This window comes from Pseudorca crassidens, chromosome 16 (assembly GCF_039906515.1).
Source record: "Pseudorca crassidens isolate mPseCra1 chromosome 16, mPseCra1.hap1, whole genome shotgun sequence".
Taxonomy (NCBI): Eukaryota; Metazoa; Chordata; class Mammalia; order Artiodactyla; family Delphinidae; genus Pseudorca; species Pseudorca crassidens.
In genome coordinates, this window is record NC_090311.1 from 80,513,908 (window position 1) to 80,534,060 (window position 20,153).

The 20,153-nt window shown below is 44.1% G+C and overlaps 1 protein-coding gene and 1 long non-coding RNA gene across 6 annotated transcripts in view; both read left to right on the plus strand.

Annotated features, from left to right (window-relative positions):
• The window catches only part of LOC137209416 (uncharacterized), a 426,966-nt gene that overhangs the window by 245,698 nt on the left and 161,115 nt on the right, over positions 1-20,153 (plus strand). The window lies entirely within an intron of this gene.
• PCNX2 (pecanex 2) overlaps positions 1-20,153 on the plus strand; it is a 274,115-nt gene that overhangs the window by 94,001 nt on the left and 159,961 nt on the right. For all 5 annotated transcript variants that reach the window (XR_010936051.1, XM_067711081.1, XM_067711082.1 and 2 more), the window contains 2 exons: positions 14,305-14,414; positions 16,772-16,868. Coding sequence is in view for 4 of the 5 variants with exons in the window: in XM_067711081.1 (XP_067567182.1) it covers positions 14,305-14,414; positions 16,772-16,868 (207 nt within the window). In the remaining variant the exon portion in view is untranslated. The remainder of the gene's footprint in view (positions 1-14,304; positions 14,415-16,771; positions 16,869-20,153) is intronic.

Sequence of the window (20,153 nt, forward strand, 5' to 3'; positions counted from 1 at the left end):
CAGTTCATATTCACTGCAACATATATTTCTTTGTTTAGAAAGGACTTTTCCAGGGACTTCCCTGGTGGCACAGTGGTTAAGAATCCGCCTGCCAATGCAGGGGACATAGGTTCGAGCCCTGCTCCGGGAAGATCCCACATGCCGCGGAGCAGCTAAGCCCGTGCGCCACAACTACTGAGCCCGCGTGCCGCAACTGCTGAAGCCTTCGCACCTAGAGCCCGTGTTCCACAACAAGAGAAGCCACCGCAATGAGACGCCCGAGCACTGCAATGAAGAGTAGCCCCTGCTCGCCGCAACTAGAGAAAGCCCGTGCGCAGCAATGAAGACCCAACGCAGCCAAAAATAAATGAATAAATTAAAAAAGAAATGACTTTGCCAGGTACTACAGTGATATGAGAGTAGAAACAGTCAGTTCTTTCTCAGGAGTTTAACATTCATCAAAGCTGATGACATGCTGTAGATGATCAGAAAAGAGAAAACCCATCAGAGGAGGTGGTTGTTTTGTGCAGCCTTCAAACGTTTTGCAGTTGGGCTGAGAACTTTGCCATAGACTATGCAGTCAGGCATGTGAAACAGTTTCGTCAGAGTTAGGAATGAATGATCATGGCAGATGGAGGAGATGGTAAGGATATTAACCTACTGATGGTGAAGGATAGGGATGACTGGATATGTCAGCAGGATATATCAAAGTTACGGACAATCTTTCATGCGAGGCTAAAAGTGTATGTTTTTGGTCCATTGGGTATGATGTGCGTCACAAGAATACTGGTTGCCTGAAAGGAACTATAGCAAAAAGAGGTCATCAGCTCTAAGGTTGTTGAATGCCATAGATGAGCTGATGGCCTCCGCTGTGATGGAAACAAGGTGTTAAAAAGTTCCCAGTTGACGTCCCAAGTCACTCCATGAGTGGTCAGACCAAAAACGTTGCTTCTGGATTCTCCGTCAGCTGTCTCACCGCTAAATCATAACTGTTTACTCTAAATCTTTGATTTATGATGAACCTTTGTGTCATGCTTCATGCTTTTGAGCAGGTAAGCCTCATTTGATAGTAAAAAATAATTCATTGGTAATAGAATCATGGTTGAATCTATAGAAGACAGAATATTCTTCCATACTCAGATGCTTTCCACAAAAGAACAGCTCATGGGACTTCTTAGATTAATTCCTAAAGGAGAAGGTGTATGCTCTGAAAAACCCATTTCTTATAACAAGTGTTTTTTTTTGTTTGTTTGTTTTTTTGCCACGCTGCGCGGCTTGCAGGATCTTAGTTCCCCCACCAGGGATCGAACCCGGGGCACCCCCCTCAGTGAAAGCACCAAGTCCTAACCACTGGACCACCAGGGAGTTCCGTTGACAAGTGTTGAAGGCTCATTATCAAAAGTAATGTACGCTCCTGGGATTGTTAAATGACTTTTTCTTGCAAAAGTCTTAGAGGGTTTTGGAAGCTGTTGAAGAATCTGGTATTCAAGAAGAAGTTTTTTGGGTTTTTACCTAGCTGTGGGACAGATGCTGTCATTCCCTCACCTCCCCAAGTCCGACTCCCTCCTCATAGCAGACGTTGCTCATTGATCACAGCATTTCTTCTCACTGAGGTCAGCAGGGCTCCGCGGTGCCCAGACAGTAGTACAGGCAGCCAGTACTAACTGATCAGAGCTGGTCCAAGAGATAAGATCTATTTGCTCTCCTGGGCTGAGACTTCTCTTTCTGTTTTTCTTTCTGTTTATGGCCTGCCATCGGCGTAAGTCACTGTTGGATCAAAGTTAATAGATTCCACTTTGAAAGCACGCTGCCAACTTTGTGATGGGACTGAACACTTCAGAGGCTCTGGGGTTTACTTATGTGTTGAAACAGGCTTTTTACCAGGTGAAACGGGGGTACTTTGAAAGATTTATTTAATCTCAAAGAGGTACTGACTTCCTTGCTCAGCACCGAACAAGCATCACTTGTGGTAAATAGTTGGATCTGTTGTTAGAGAATCTTAATGTTCTATCTGTATTTTGCAACACCTTTTAGTTACGAATAGAGCAGTGTGCATTTCTCCCTTCTCATTTGTAGGTCCTGAGTTTTCTAAAGGTCTCAGATAGACTCTCCCCTTTAAAAACAGCGCCTATTAAATGGTGTGCATTGCACGAATGTGTTTAACAAATTGGCAAGGGCATCCTTAGGAAAAAAAGAAGCTCACCCACCGGCAACTCAACATACTTATCCAGAGCTGTGATTCCACTTCTTGTTTAACGACGCTTTTGTTTATGACTTTTATGCTTACACTTTTCGCTCCTAGAATTGACTTTTTTTCCCCTTTTATCTCTGCTGTGCCGTGATGGATTGATGGGCCCTTGTGAACCATTTCAGCGTGTCAGCTGCCTTCCCAGAGATGCGTTCCTCTATCTGGGTCTTGATATGTATTTACATCCTTGATTTTTATTATTCTCACTTGATAGAAGCAGATTGAGGGAATGGCATTTAATTTTGCTCTCTGGAATATTAATTAGGGGAAGACATTTTATTCCTCTTTTAATTTCATATTCTTTTTGACTCATCCAAGATGGTAGCAAGTAACATGTAAACGGACTTCCTCATTGACTTAACTACTTAACTACTACATCACTGTCAAGTGACGTACAGAAACAACCGGAATATTTGCTCCCTAGAGAGATGGCTCAGTAGTTAATTAGCTGGGCTTTCTATATGTCTGGATAAGCCATGATTTCTATGGCTTATTATCCCTTATAAAGAGATTCTATTTTATTGATGGCAAGGGCGTCCAGGGATTGAGGTAAGTTATTATAATTTAATGTTTCCCAGGCATCGTTAACAACTGCTGTGGGAGAGTTTTCCCCGTATCCTTTCAGGTACTACAGGGTTGCAGCTAAAACAATGGCATTTCCCATGGATTCAGGTCTTAAAATCTAATATAAATATAAAACAAACTCATAGTTCTAGAATAGTTTTAGTTCTGAAATAGACCTTACATATCCCCTGTCCCAAACCCTTCATTTTATTACTTAAAATGAGGAAATGGAGGTCCAGAGAGCGATTAAGTGACTTAACATCACACATCGCGGATCCCAGATCTTGTATCTTTTAAAATATCTGACTTCTGTGCCATCCTCCCTAGCACATTCGAAGTCTAAATATATTTTTCTAGGCAAAAGAACCGTTCGCAGGCATATAGGATACCTTGCAGATCGATGGTACTTTAATTTTCGGAATAATTTCCCAAGTGTTTTCTCATTTGCCCGTTATTATAGCTCCATGTCATACATAAGGAAGATCATAGCATTTCTGTGTTCCAGTGGTGAGTGTGAGCACAGAGTGCTGACGTTGTCTGCCTAAGGGCACGTGGCTAATTCACGTTGTTTTATTTTTTCAATTGTAGAATGGATCAGTAATACCTCCTTCATATGAATGTTGTCAGAGGTGAATGAAATTAAATTGATACTATATATAAAGTGTCTATAGCTCAGGGGTTTTCATTAAATGGTGTGGTGCGCAAGGTTCTGAGATTGCCCCAAGACTCCAGCCCCCTGTGTAATTTCTGCCCCTTGAGCGTGGGCAGGACCCGTGAGTATGATAGGGTGTCCCTCTTGTAATTAGGTTACCTCATCTGGCAAAGGTGGAAGGATTTTGAGGTGTAATTAAGGTACCTAGCTTTAAGTCAATCAAAAGGGAGATTATCTGGATGGGTCTGACCGAATCAGACAAGCCCTTTAAAAGAAGGACTAGAGGTCAGAGACAGAAGAAACAGCAGACACCGTCCCCGTGGCCTCGAAGAAGTAAACAGCTGTGCTGCAAATAGCCTATGCAGAGGACCCCACGTCATAAGGATGGCCTCTCAGATTTGGAGCAGATCCCAGCAAAGCCAGCAAGAAAATTCAGTCCTATAGCTGCAAGAAACTGAATTCTGCCAGCCAGAAGTGAGGTTGGAAGAGGACTCAAGGCTCAGGTAAGACTGCAGCCCTGGGCAACACTGTGAATTCAGCCTGCTGCGACCCCGAGCAGAGGAGGCGGTCACGCCCAGGTGGCTGAGGCAGGACACCGTGAGATCATACTTTGTGTTGTTTAAGCCACTGTTTGTGGGGATTTGTTACACTGCAGTAGAAAACAAATACAAGTGGAAATTATTATGAGCATTCTTAGTTGATGGTGATGATGTTGATGAACATAATGGTGGTGACGCTAATAGTAATACGCCTGCAAACGAAATCCAAGTTTTAATTCACTTTTATTACACTAGACTCCAGATTATATTTTATGGCTAGAACCGTGTCACTTCTAGCTGCAAGGGGATGGGAATTACAAGTCTTTCAGCTGCCTGAACAGCTAGTAAGGAAGCGATGACTGGTGGGGAGGAAGGGCAGATGGACGCTAGATGGGCGGTGAGTACTTCCTGTCACATTCCCTTCCTAGAAAGTTAAACGCGTGTCATTGATCTCCAAGCCCAGTTAACACCGGATTGTCGGGATCCTCAAGCTGGAGTTGGATGCCTCTGACAGTGGCACTGGACACTGATTTGGGGGAAAAACAGGAAGAAGAATGATACCTCAGTTGTTCAAAATGGACTTGCAATTGCTGAGTAAAGTAAGATCTGGAGTCAGGTTTGGGTAGGAAGCAGAGAGTTTGAAAGGGTCCAATCCAAGAAATGTAGTGAAATCAATATTGGTAGGATTCAGTGGCTGTCCAGTTTGGAGTGGGGAAGTTGGGTGGACAAGAGAATTCAGTACGAGCAGCGGTGGCCCCAGTACAGATGGAGGAATATGCTTGTGCTGTAGCCATGCCAGCAGAAGTCTACCTTCCTTCCAAAGTCCGTGGGCAATATTGTCCTTTTGGTGTTCATGCCAACACTTGTTTATCCTGAATATAATCTGTTCTGTGGGAAATAGATACTCCCACGATAACTAGTACAGAAAAGGCCTCTGTTTCCTCATGTTTAAAATGAGCGATCCCTGCCTTTAAGGTTTGCTATAATCTGAATGTGGCAGTGCATGTGAAGTGGCCAGTGAAGCCGTTGCTCAATACGTCGGTGCTATTACTGTTGTTGCTCTTTGTGTGTGCTTTTCTTCACCCCCAGTTTCATCATGAACTCGTGAAGGTCATGACTGCGGTTTATATATGCTTCTTTTCATATTCTGCTAAAAGTCCGGTGTTACATAATAGATGCTCTATATACTGTGGATTGAGTAAATGCAGATAACTGAGAAGAAGGCTATGAGAAGGAAAGTAAATGTCAGTATTTTCCAAAAAGTTCGTGTGTGTGTGTGTGTGTGTGTGTGTGTGCACGCGTATTTATCTATATTTATCTATGTTGGATGGTGTCTATCACGTAGGTTCGGATGGTACCTGTCAGTCTTTCTTGCTAGTGAATGAGCTGATTTCCCCCTGATACCTATTCCAAAAAGTAAAACAGTCTTTTTTTAATCTAGCATTTTAGTTATTTTATTTTATTTTATTTCACTGGCCGCACCATACGGCACGAGGGGTCTTAGTTCCCCGACCAGGAATCGAACCCGTGCCCCCTGTAGTGGAAGCGTGGTGTCCTAACCACTGGACCACCAGGGAATTCCTAGTAAAATAGTCTTGAATCATAAGCATATGTTGCTTTTTCACCAAAATGAAAGAAGAGTATGAGGTGAGGAAAACCTACTTTTAGTAGACAGTGAAGTCTTATTCATCGTATCTGTTACCCTGATCATTCGTTTATTTACTGAACACATATTGACTGACTGCTGTGAATCAGGCTCAGTGATAGGCCATGGGGCTGCCCCTCTGGGTGTCTAGGGTCTACCAGGAATGTCAACTGGGGCTGCTACGGGCTGAGCACTGGACGCTGGGGAGGGTGCCCAGTGCATGTTTGCAAGTGCCGGCCGGCCGCATGGTGACCCGTGGCCGTGAACTGTGAACAGAGTGCAGAGTACAAGACTGGGAGGCACATCTGATCTTGCTGAGTTCTGGAGCTTCAAGGGCACAGATCTCCTTTCACTTAAGTATAAGATTCCTGTCCAAATAGTCCTAGAAGTAGGACTTACATCAGAGAGAAAGTGATATGATCTAGAGCTTATTCTAGGATGTGTGGAAACCTGGGTTCAGAAATGCCTGGATATTTAATGGGCTCAGAAAAATCCAGTGCTCTTCCCTTAGAAGAAAGTGTGTGAATCTGATATGAAGGGCATAGCAAAGTGAGAACTTGGTCCATTGGCGTTCCCTGTATAACCAAACCTCAATTAGTTTGCCCTGTAAATTCCATCATAGAGATGTCTAAACTTTCGAAGGAAAAAAATGCTGAAACTAGGATTCTCTTCAGAAAGTACTTTTATACAAAGCTGAACTTCCCTGTGTATTTTCATCAAAAGAATTCCCAAATGCATATGAAATCTACCACAGAATTGTAGGACTATTAGACAGTTTTATTTCTACCTCATAAAAATATTTCAAAACCTGGGGGAGTTTTATGAGGCCAGCACTCATCTATCCATATCATTCCCAACTCAGGGACCATGAGACACCTCTCAGAGCAATTAGAGATGTTAATTTTAAGCAAACTGTCACATGGTATACACTTCATTATCAGTGGGTGACAGATTGTTTAAAACCTTATCTCTCTCCAAAAATAAAATATGTATTTGTGTGCATATGTGTCTGAGTAAATAAATTATATGTATATAATAAAATTCAAGACTATTGTCAATACATGGATGTTTAAAATATGAAAGTTCTTTTAAAAAAATCCACTAGAAATGTCAGTCAGTACTTCCTCTCTTCCTTTCTGCTTCTCTCTGCAGAAATGAGACTCACCACTGAACTAAACCTTTCAGATAGACACCCAGTGCATTTGATCATTTTGTTTCAAAATCTCTCTTCACGTCAGTGGTTCTCTTCTTCCTCAAGTGTCAACATTTTCTTCTTTATCCCCAAATAAAAATTAAAATAAAAACATCCTCAAATGCATTTTTTTTACTGTATTTCTGACTCAACAAGCTCAACTCCTGCTAGAAGTTTGGTTCCTAGGTGCTCCTGCAGCTGTGGAAAGTCCCATCAACTTCCCTGTTGGTCTTTTTTTTTTTTTTAATATTTAATTTTATTTCTTTTTGGCTGTGTTGGGTCCTTGTTGCTGTGCGTGGGCTTTCTCTAGTTGTTGCAAGCAGGGGCTGCTCTTCGTTTCAGTGCACAGGCTTCTCATTGCAATGCCTTCTCTTGTTGCAGAGTGCAGGTTCTAGGCTCGCGGGCTTCAGTAGTTGCAGCTGGCGGGCTCAGTAGTTGCAGCACATGGGCTCAGTAGTTGTGGCACGTGGGCTCAGTAGTTGCGGCTCATGGGCTAAGTAGTTGCAGCATACGGGCTCAGTAGTTATGGTATGCGGACTCAGTAGTTGTGGCTCGCGGGCTCAGTGATTGTGGCATGTGGGCTCAGTGGTTGTGGCTTGCAGTCTCTAGAGTGCAGGCTCGGTAGTTGTGGCATGCGGGCTCAGTAGTTGCGGCTCGTGGGCTAAGTAGTTGTGGCACATGGGCTCAGTAGTTATGGCATGTGGACTCAGTAGTTGTGGCTCACGGGCTCATTGGTTGTGGCACGCGGGCTCAGTAGTTGTGGCTCGCGAGCTCAGTAGTTGTGGCTCACGGGCTCAGTGGTTGTGGCACACGGGCTCAGTAGTTGTGGCTCCCGGGCTCTAGAGCACAAGCTCAGTAGTTGTGGCACACGGGTTTAGTTGCTCTGTGGCATGTGGGATCTTCCCGGACCAGGGCTTGAACGCAGGTGGGGTGACTTAGGACTGAACAGCCTGGAGAGGGATCGGGAGATTAAGGAGAAAGGAAAAGAAAAGGAAAAGAAAAGGGGCAAAGCTATTTTATCTTGCTGTGTTCCCCCCACCCCAAATCTTAATTCTGTAAAATGATTCTGAAGAGTTCCTTCTTGTTCTCAGTTTATTTAGTTGTGTGTGTGTTAAATTGCAGAGATGTTAAAACAGTAATATGTTCCTACACAATGAAAGCGTAAGGAGAAAAGCTTTCATCAAGTTTCTCTTCCTTCCTTCTTTCTCAGGTGAGCTTGTCTCTTACCTCTCCATGGAAAATATCTGTGTTTTGAAATAATTTGGGAAAAGGAAATGCTAATGTTTTCCTAATTGTACCTTATTGAATCATCAATGTCAGGAAGTTCTTCCTTAAATTACATCCAGAGTCCCTTGCTGAGGTTGAAGCTTATTTCCTTTAGTTTTATCTTCAGAGTCGATGGCGCCCAGCCACCTCTCTTCCCAGTGCAGAAAATTACGGGTTGATAAACCATAAAGGTCATTTCCTTTCAGTGTTTCTTCATGCTTAACTATTTCCCATTCTTTTATCTATATATCTGTATGCTTAACAGTGGTACCTTTAGAATTGCACCCAGCCGTACCCATCCTGAAGCATATCCAGGCCATGCTTGAATGCAGGGTCGTGCAGCATCGAAGCATTGTACCCTTGCATGACTTGGAATATGGTCTTCCCAGGTTCATTCCCAATCACTTTTACAATCCAGCTCCTTACTCAGTCCTTCATGGAGCTTCCTCTGAGCTCCTCTCAGATGACTTCTTCCTCTGGGCTATCACCCTACCATGTGTTACAACAAACCCCAACACAGGCAGTTAACTGAAAAGATGTCCAGCACTGTTGAATGGGGGATGATACATGAATGAAACAGCCTGGAAAGCTGGAAACTTCTAATTTATAGTGATCCCAAGCCTTTTTATTTATTATTTATTTATTTATTTTGGCTGTGTTGGGTCTTCGTGGCTGCATGAGGGCTTTCACTAGTTGCGGCGAGCAGGGGCTACTCTTCATTGTGGTGCACGGGCTTCTCATTGCAGTGGCTTCTCTTGTTGCGGAGCATGGGCTCTAGGTGCACGAGCTTCCGTAGTTGCAGCACACGGGCTTAGTAGTTGGGGCACATGGGTTCAGTAGTTGTGGCTCACAGGCTCTAGAGTTCAGGCTCAGTAGTTGCAGTGCACAGGCTTAGTTGCTCTGCAGCATGTGGGATCTTCCTGGACTAGGGATTGAACCCGTGTCCCCTGCATTGGCAGGCGGATTCTTAACCACTGCGCCAAGCCTTTTAAATGGAAAGTCATGAGATGTCCACATACTGTGCACAGTGAGCTGTACAAGTATTTAGGGTGGTGTAAGGTACAGTGCACTGAACCAGGGCTTGGTCGGTCTTGCCACCTTTGGTAAGTCTTTTCCATTCTCCCTGTCTTCTTACTTGACCAATAATTTGGTCCAGGGGTGAGGTTGGCTCAGTTATGAGATCTCTTCCAAATCTAAAATAATCTTTCCTGAAGATAGCATGGTTTTGCAAACTTTGGCATTCTAAACACGAAAAAATAACTCATGTATCTATCCAAATAGTCCTTCCTATCCTTGCTTCCCTGAGAAATTTGCCTCCTATTTTATGTATTATGTAACTGTATCTGTTGAAAAAATGAACAACGTTAAGGACTTGGAGCTTGAGGGGATTTCCAGTAGTAAGCCTAAGAAGATCCTGGTGGTCTGCCTTTTTACAATCTGCCCAAGCTCAGGTGAGCCCCCGTTCTTTCTAAGAAAGAGTTGTGTGAAGATCTGAGGTTGAGGGAGAAAACACACAAAGCCACACCTGGAATATGGATTCCTTGCGATCCTTCACCCCATGCTTCTTCTTGGAAGAAGAAGTTCGCCATTCTGGCGTCACCTCACTTTTACATTGTTGAAGAAAATATTCATTCCTTCTGTCCTGTCCCTGCGGCCACAGTGCTGTTCATTCATGTCTAACAATTTATCTTGAAGCTATTGGTTATGCTCAAAGAAATCACATGTATGGAAGGATGAATGTAGACTTTTACTAATACAGGACAGACACCAGAAGGAATGCAACAGATTAAAATAACAAATGAGAACTACCCCTAATAAGGTCTGTCAGTTCAGACTGTGCACCTTGACATAATAATATCATATCTTGGCAAGGTCAGATTTGCATTTTGTAGAAGACTTCCTGTTTTCTTATTTTCTGTCTGTAGTACACAAACAGAAGGATATAAGGGATCTACAGAAATCATTGTTTTTCTCCTGGACTCTCAGAGAAGGACCCTACTAAAGGCCAATTCTAATTCTTTTCAGGAAATGTGATTTTGTTGCAGTCCTCAGTCCTCTTATGTATCTTCTCTGGTCTGAATGTTTGTGTTCCCCTAAATTCATATGTTGAAATCCTAACTCCAAAGATGATGGCATTAAGAGGTGGGGCCTTTGGAAGGTGATTGGGTCATGAGGATGACACCCTTGTGCTTGGTATTAGTGCCCTTCTGAAACAGGCCAGAAAAACGCCCTCGCCCCTTCCATTATATGAAGATATGCCAGCTGTGAACCAGAAGGTGGATTCTCACCAGACACCAAATTTGCTGGCACCTTATCTTGGCCTTCCCAGCCTCCAGAGCTGTGAGCAGTACATTTCTGCTGTTTATGATATCTTATGTCTATGATATTTGTTATAGCAGCCTGAATCTACTGAGACAGTATCTTAGTAAAGCATATAGTCATAGCAAACATTCATTGAGCATTTTAGACTGGCTACTAAGTATTTTACACACAATATTTCATATAACATTTACACCAACCCTAAGCGGTATTATCTAAGATAAGGAAACTGAGGCTTAAAAGCTTGCGTAGTTTCTTTGTGCTAATAATCAGCAGAGTTGGGATTGAAGCTGGCAGCCCTAGCCAGAGCCCATGCTTTGAACTACTGCTCTGCACTGGGCAAGACCAACCTTCTGTGTCCTGAAGATACCTAAATAAAATGATGCGTGCGGTTCCCTTCTTAGGTCTGCGTCATAGAGTAAGGCAGTGATGGGTGCTCATATCCAGAGCATCAGTTCCATACATATTCAGTAAGGGCCTTTCAGGGCCTGGACCCTGCACAGGGTGCTCAGAATACACTGGGGTGAAACAGACGAGTCCCTGCTGTCAACGGGCTTGACCAGTGGAAGGATCATGGGTTAATCACACAATCTTTATACAGATCTGTAGTCACAAGCAGAGATAAATGCTGGGAAGTAGAAGGGGGACAACGTCCCTCTCCTCTAACCCCAATGGGAAAATATGTTTCCCATTAGATATTTTTACCTCCTCTTCCCTTTTCTACCAACTGCTATTTTAGTAGGTAAAGAGGGAGGGTCCCTCAGAGCTAGGAGGGGTAGCTGCCCTTTCACGCTTGTACTGCAGAGATTTAATTAAGTAGAGAATAAATGAGAGAAGAATTAGATAAGGGGTATTGGGTGAATCAAAGTAGGTAAACTTAATTATTTAAATATATTTAGTTTGGCTTTAATTTATTCTCTGCAAAGACCATCCATCATGGGCGCTCTCTCTTTTCCAATTAATAAAAAACTAACATCGACATACTGCTTTGCAGTGTGCAAGGCTGTTTCAAATCTCATCAAGGCATTGCAGCAATATTTCAAGAAGAGTGTCATTGTCACCTTTTTTACAGAAGCAGAAGCTGAGCCAATGCGAAGTTAAGTCCCTTCCACAGAATCATTCATTCCAGGAAGTGATGAGCCTGGAATTCACTTCCGCCGATGCGTATTCCCCTGACTTTTCCTTTGTTCCATGCAGGGACCATTATTTCCATGGTCATGGTTACTAAATCCTTCTCAGAGTGATTTTTTTCTAGTGTTTGCATTTTTTTATGGGCTGCATGTGAAAGGAAGCCCTCCGTCTTCACGAAATTGTGTATAAAACATGCAGCAGAGGCAAACGCAGAGGAAACAGTGGGAGGAAATAGCATTTAGCAGGTTTTTCTCTTTCGGAAAACTTTTTGGCTGTGTTTTTGTAACAGCCAAGTATGAAATAAAAGGGGAGAAGCTGCAGGTGGGCGTCCGGGGCAGGGAGAGGAGGAACAGACGTGAGGATGGCTGGGGTCAGCTCCATCCACCCACGGCACCCCAGAGCCCAGCTTGGTCCTCGAGAAGCCCCTGCAGGGGAAGGACTGTGTTCTCCACGTTTCTTCTGTGCGGGGCTCCACTTAAACGCCAATCCCTGGACTCACTGGAGCCTCTGCTGCTTGCCTGGTGAGCACCCAGCAGCAGGCACCTCACCGTCCATCACCTGTCACACTTTATTACAGTTACTCATGTTCTTCCCTCCCCAGACACCTGTGCTGCCCTCCTCCGAGGTGTGCTGCTTGGTGCCTGACACATAGCAAGTGGCCCATAAATGTTTCATGAATGAACTTTCAAGAAACAATAAAATTCCCAAGTTCCAGAATAAATTGTCTGTTACTGGGGGTGCTGTTTGAATGAAAAAAATTAGTTTTCCGGTCATGAGATGCCTTCCCTCTAATAGTCTAATCATTTCTGTGACATTTCACTGCCTGACACACATTTGCTCTAAGCTACTTAATGTCTTCACCCTCTTTTCTTGCTGAAACATTTTTTTCCGCACAGGTCATAGAAGACGGACTGGTGTAATCATGAAAACTGAAACCTTATTCTCTCAAGGACAGGTTGATGTGCTAACATTGGTGCCAAGTACAGGGAAGAGATGCAAACTGCCCCTCTGCAGGGAATCCGGAGGGGGCAAGTCCTACCCATGCCCATAACAGGAGTGAGATATCTTAAATGCTGAAGAAAACGTGTTTAACGATGGTTCTGATGCAAGGGGAGAGCTTTTATCTGCCTGGGAAATGAGGGAGACAGCACCAGGCAGGTGGGACTTCTTATACTGGGCACTGAAGCATGGGTAGGAGTTCACCAGGCAGAGGAGAGTGGACTAGGGTCAGAGTGGAAGAGCTCTCTGGGCAGATGCAGCTTTGTGTGCGAAGGCAGGGGGGCCAGGAAGCAACACATCTTTATGGTTTTGCTGCTGTGCTTCTACTACATGTGCAGAAGGAGGCTGAAAAGTTGAACTAGGGCTGGATCCTAACTGGCTTCGCTAGCTTCCTGGGGAGCAGATTTTTTCGGTAGGCAATGAGGAATCGCTGAAAAATACTGAGTGAAGGGCAGTCGTGATTGATTTGCCTTTTATGGGAAGAGGACCACTCTTTTGTGTTGTGGAGGGTGAATCGTGGAGTCGGTGGAGTGGGGAGGGATATGGAGATTGCAAGATCTTCCCACTATGAAGCTATTAACAGTAGCCCCGGAACAAGGCAGTGGATGCCTGACCCAGTACGATGCAATGAAAGGAAGGGCAAATTGGAGATGCATTGAAAGATGCATCAGGAACACATTAGGACCAGCTGACTGTGGGGATGATGGACAGGGAACAGCCCAGGACAGTCTGGCTCAGAGCCCTGGGTACCAGTCACCAAGAAGGGGCTGTGTTGAACCGTCTCATACCAAAAGCTTAAAAAAATGGCCCAGCATACAGAAAAGTACCCTTGCAGCAACCCCTGCCTATGTGTTATTTTCTCTTTCTAAAGAAGAGGAAACTAACACGATGCTCAGAGATGTTAAGTAACTTAGCCAAGGCCACACAGCTCATCCCTGGCAGGACCAGGATTCAAATCCAGGTCTGCCCAGCTTGAAGCCCATGCTGTGAGGAGGTGCTGTACCCGTGGGGGAGGGGCTGCCCCACGTGACAGATGCACTGGCCGGTGAGGAGCCTCTTGCAAGGCTGGTGGGCACCGAAGGAGAGAAGAGAGCGCCATGGCTTTCCAGGGTAACGGGGGGGAGGGGGCCTTTGCATTTAATTTTTTAGATTTTACTTATTTATCGATTTATTTTTTTTGTGGCACGTGGGCCTCTCACTGCTGTGGCCTCTCCCGTTGCAGAGCACAGGCTCCGGACGCGCAGGCTCAGCGGCCATGGCTCACGGGCCCAGCCGCTCCGCGGCATGTGGGATCTTCCCGGACCGGGGCGCGAACCCGTGTCCCCTGCATCGGCAGGCGGACTCTCAACCACTGCGCCACCAGGGGAGCCCTGTCTACTACCTTTTGAATAAATAAACATTAAATAAACATTAAGAAATACAGTTTTTATGTGATTATTATTATATTTAATTCAAAAGAGGCAACACATGTTTAATGCTACATCTTATAAAAATCCTAAACTGAATTTCAGAAAAGGTGATGTTAATGTGTTTTCATAAATATGCACCATTTGTTTCAAATGTACCCCCGCCCCCTATAGCCAGTCCCTTGTCAAAATCCATGCTTGTACTTTCACAGGCTAGGTGTCTGGGGAGCCGTCAGGTGCTTGGATGCCCGTTGGCAGGAGTGATCACAGGACACTGCGTCCGCCAGCTGGACCTCAGGGACACCTGCTAAGCGTTTTCTGCACCCAGGCGTGGAGTGACTTGGCTCTCTGATCTTTTGCTCAGGAACCCTGGAGCACGCAGCACATCCCAGCACTGTTCTCTGCCTTCTGTGGCCTCCTGGTTGCGCTTTCCTACCATCTGAGCAGACAGAGCAGCGACCCCTCTGTGCTCCTGTGAGTAACGCAGACACACACACCACACACCGACACACACACCACACACAGACACAGACACACACACCACACGCACAGACGCACCACACACACACACACACACAGACACACAGACACACACAGACACCACACAGACACACAGACACACCACACACACCACACACACAGACACATACACACCATACACACACAGACACACACACCACACACACACCACACACATACACAGACACACACAGACACACACACCACACACACACCACACACACACACAGACACACACACCACGCACACACCACACGCACAGACGCACCACACACACACACACACACAGACACAGAGACACACACAGACACCACACAGACACACAGACACACAGACACACACACACACACACACAGACACACACACACACCACACACACCACACACACAGACACACACACACACACACACCACACACATACACAGACACACACACCACACACACACAGACACACACACACCACACACACCACACACACCCACACACACAGACACATACACACCACACACACACCATACACACACAGACACACACACCACACACACACCACACACACACACAGACACACACACCACACACACACACACACACACCACACCACACACACAGACACCACACACCACACACAGACACACACACAGACACCACACAGACACACACACAGAGACACACAGACACACACAGACACACACACACACACACACCACACACACAGACACAGACACACACACACACCACACATACACACACATACACCCCCCCCCCCACACACACAGCCGTCCCCTGGTCCTGCAGCCTTGCTCTCTCATCCAGAGCTCATGGTGCTTGGACTCTTTCCCGTTAAACCAGCTGGGTCCTGGGCGATGGTGGGAGAAATGCAGGACCGACCGGAAATGAATGAAAATCAGGGGTCAAGTTCTAGGGCACATATAAGCTTTGCTCTGGTGCTTTTGGAGTGAAATTCGCAAGGCCAGGAACAGATGGCCTCTTGCACCCGAGCCCTGTCTTTGACTTTCCCTCGTGAGTCATACGAGAAGCACCAACCTTCGCAAGTACCCTCTCTGGGTCCACAAAGTGGCATCGCTGCCTTTATGCCAGGCAGCTGCCCTGGGGAGACTAGACTGGCATCTCTGAAAGGAAAAGTTTTGTTCTGTTGTGTTTTGCTCTTAGTGTGGCAGTGCCCTCTGGATTTAAAGTGAAGTGTGTGCCAAAGTTTTAAAAGGCATTTACTAATAACGCTTAGTCCCTTGAGAATATACTTTCCAGTCTTCCCTTTATTTGTTATCTTTCAAGTTTTTGATAAATATGCACTTTGGAACTGAAAACCCTTCATGTGATGCCATAGTTTCAGGGACCAGTCAGTCAATCCAGTCAGTCAATCAGTCATCTCATGTAACTTCTCCACACTTAACGGGAGATATTGACTTAAGATAACCATAACTGTTTGGGGGGCTGAAAAATTATAATTTTAGGCCGTCAGGTACAGCAAGATGAAAGGCGTGGAAAATGGGGAAAGGTTAAATGTTGATAGCACAAATTTTCTTATCAAATATTGTTCTGTATTTTGGTCTGACCGAAATAGAGGATCTCCATGAGCTTAGCTAGCAGTTGGCAGTCGGGGGTACCGATACCTCCTGTGGTCCTCAACAGCTTCGCAGTAAGTCCCCTACACAGGAACCTTCAAGTTGCGAACTTTCAAAGATGCAAACGTGTGTTCGCATTTCCAATCACGTCAGGCGTGCGTGAAATTGCAGCTTGCCCTCCGTCTCCTGTTGCTGATGGACGATCCTTCAGCTCTGCCATCTCCCACCTCCTCTCCCTACCCCAGTCAGTACCTTTTCTTGCCTGTTCACTCGATACCCGCCCCAGTATGCCAGGTGTTGTACTGGACTACTGTACTTTTCAAGGGACTGTACTGTAAGATTAAAAATGTTTTCTTTATTTTTTTCTGTTTTTTATGTATTATTTGTGTGAAAATTATTATAAACCTATTACAGTACAGTCCTAGATAGCTGATTGTGTTAGTTGGGTACTTAGGCTAACTTTGTTGGACTTAGGAATACCCTCTTGGAACGGAACTCGTTCATATGTAGGGGACTTACTGTAATCAGGATGGAATTTGAAGTTCAACCGTTGTCTTTGTGGTCACTTGAACACGCACCTCTTTTTCTTTATTACGAATTATCTAAAGGAGAGAGCGCTGGCTTTTGTCATTTGTGAGTGTGAGGTCTAAGGTGAAGCTGCTTACCTCAAACCTTGGAATAGGCACATATTTTAAAAAGTAAAACCTGTGTGTGTTTTTCCATTTTCAGGTCCTTTATTCAGTGCAGATTGCTTCATAAGTTTTTACATCAAAATCTGGAAGAGTTGGCTGCAGACCCTCTCCCCAAGAAGATGAAAGATTCTGTGGTGAGACATTTGTGTTGTATAATGTATGCAGGACCACCACGTGACTTGGTGTGGAATAGACCATGAGCTGCCTGCCCCGTGTGGACCCTTTGAGTCTCTGGAGGGTGGATGCGGTGCACACCTGCCACAGGTGCTCACTTGGTCCTCAACTGATGCAGTTTGCCTGGATATTCAAATGAGCCCTGTTCAGACAATTCCGCCCACTGCTGGCCCCAAGCAGCAGGTGGGATGGGCGTGAAGAAAAGCTTGTCAATTAAACATTCAGCCAAACTGCATTCTGGATGTGCCCTGCCCACCCCACTACCACTCTCCTCTCCACATCCTTGCCTGAGCCTCGTGCTGAGCTCAGGGAACTCTTTCCTGGGTCTTTGGGTTCAAGGCTGACATCTGTAAATCCCTTGGGAGGGGCGCTTGGGCTTTAGACTTATGTCTGGGATGTTGCAGAAGGAGCCACCGTATTGGTTGGAGCACAGGAGAGGGAAAGGAAGGAGGAAAAGAAGGAAGAAAGAAAGAAAGAAAAAGTTGTGAAAGAATGATGCTTTCTCTGTTCACCAGGGAAATGGCTTGGAGCAGGTGTATCTCTTCGGTATCAACGTCCAAACCTTAATAGTTTGAAAAGCAATGCTCATTGGTCACATAATCTCCCATTCGAGTACTGAGCTTGGAGCAGTCAGCTGCCTCCCAGCCATGCTTTTTCTGAATTTTTAAGAATGACAGATCAAAGGAAAAGCAGTTAATGGGCTATTGATTGCAAGCACCTCTAGGAGCCATGTCTCATTTGTCCTGGTCTCCACAGTATCTGTGCCTCATGGATACCCAGTACATTCCGTTGAATTTAGATGAGTTAAATTGCAATCCACCATTTCGAGACAATATGCAAGACTCATAGCAACATGACAGCATTTAAAAGAATTCATACTCAGACCTCTGTGCCTTTGAGTGTGGTTACAATTCTAGCTAAAGCATTGAGACTTGTCTGTCACCAAAGGGAATGAAAACACAAATCACTAGGAATAAGGGTTCGTTAATTGCTGAATTAATTTTTTCCTTCTAGTTTTATTGAGGTATAATTGACATCCAGCACTGTGTAATTGTGTCATAAAGGCTGAGATACACTTGAAAGCAAGGTGTGAGGTGAAGCTTCCAGAGCTGATGAGATGGCAGATAACAGAGAAGACATTTGACATTCAAAAGTAGCATCAACAACCTGACCTCTAATATTTATACCAGGAAACTTAGAGGGACGAGATCAAACTCACATTCCCAGATCGATTTCTGTGAAAGTCCTGGGGGCCCGAAGTCTACCCAAGAGTTTCCCATGGATATTTGAAAAAACTATCCCCACAGATGTTCCTTGATTTCATGAATGATGAGGATGCTTTCTCATTTATTGCGGTAAAAATAATGTATAAATTACAATGAAATCTGACAAGAAATTTGCCTAGCAGACATTTCATTAGCATGATTAGCCGTGATGGGTTAGGTGTTGCCTTACTTGGTTTTAATATACTTTGAAATGCTTTGTACCATGTCGAGCACATACCTTGTAGGGGATTTAATATGATGTGTGTGTTCATCTCTCTGAAAAGTCTTCTCATCTAATTATAACATTTTCACGAGGCTCTCAGGTTCGTCTTTTACATCTTGATGTATAACACCTTTCATGTCATCGTGCAGGGATGAAATTTCCCTCCTTGTTTCTGATTTTGTTTCTTTATGTCTCTCTCTGGCTCTCTTATTCTCTCTTTGTCTCTCTCTCTCCCTGTCTCTGTCTCTCTTCCCTTACATTTTAGTTTATATGAGAAACCCCTAGGGAGCCTCATTTGATCTGTTTTCCAGCCCTTCCTTCTATTGTGATCCACTTGGCCTGGGGCAGGGCCTGGGGATCTGCATATTAATGAGACTGTTCACCCAGGTGATTCTGTTCAGGGGACCCACAGACTGTGCTTTAAGGGGCATTGATCTAGAAATGGAGATAACCAGAGCTCTGTCAGTGGGTTTATTCTATATGAGCAACACAGGTTATGCACACAAAGTTTATTACCACAGTTCAATGGTTAATAAAAATATAAACTTTCCACTAGTGGTTTGCCAGGTTAGTCGTTTTCCATATGCCTTATTAGCACGGTCTTTCCGTTTGTACCCTTACCCATTTTCATCACTTTCAATGGTTTTTTTTTTAATAGATCTTTATTGGAGTATAATTGCTTCACAATACCGTGTTAGTTTCTGTTGCACAACAAAGTGAGTCAGCCATAGGCATACACATGTCCCCATATCCCCTCCCTCTTGAGCCTCCCTCCCACCGTCCCTAGCCCACCCCTCTAGGTGGTCACAAAGCACCGAGCTGATCTCCCTGTGCTATGCTGTTGCTTCCCACTAGCTAACTATCGCATTCAGATTTGTTACTTTCATTGTATCTAGAGACAAACAAACAAAATTAATTTTTATCTGTATTATTCAGACAGCTTCTTTTAAACAATTGGTTGTATCACATAGATTTTTCCAGCCCCCATGCTGTCTAAATCTGCTGGGTGTGTAGTGTTGGATCAGGGCTTCTTAAACTTCTTTTTAGGGTTGGAGCATGAAGTGTTACATAAAATGCCACAGTGGATTTAAAACATTCTGTGTACTAAGAGCTAATAGAGTTATTAGCTAATCATGCATGGATTTATCATTAAAATAGGCAACAAAACATTAGTTTTATTGAATAGTGTTTTAGAAATTCTGGCTAGTGTTAAGTCCTGAAAGAGAAAGAAGTGTGGATTACATTATTACATACGTAAAGAATGCATAGAAAAGTTTATTGAAGTCGACTGTGATTAATAAGAGAATTCATAAATACCACCAGAAACAAAAAAATCAGAAAAACAAGAGCATTCTAACGTATCAGAAATAACATAGACGATATAACGAAAACATGGTTGAACTCACGATAGAAAACAAGAGCATTCTAACATATCAGAAATAACCATAGACGATATAACGAAAACATGGTTGAACTCACGATAGCAACAAAATCTATGAGTTGATAATAGAATGATTTTAACAAGTAGTGTCAGAAATAAAGAAAGCTACAGCAGTCTATTAAAATGTAAATGAAGTTCTGAATAAGTGGTGATAAACAGACCTGATTTTGTATGGGAAGGCTGAAATTTCTTAAATGCCAATTCTTTCTAATAAATTTATAGGTTTACTGTAGTTCAAGACAGTTCTGAAGGAATTATATTCACAACTTGGGGAAATAATTCTAAGGTTCATTTAGAAGTATAGCAGTTAATAATA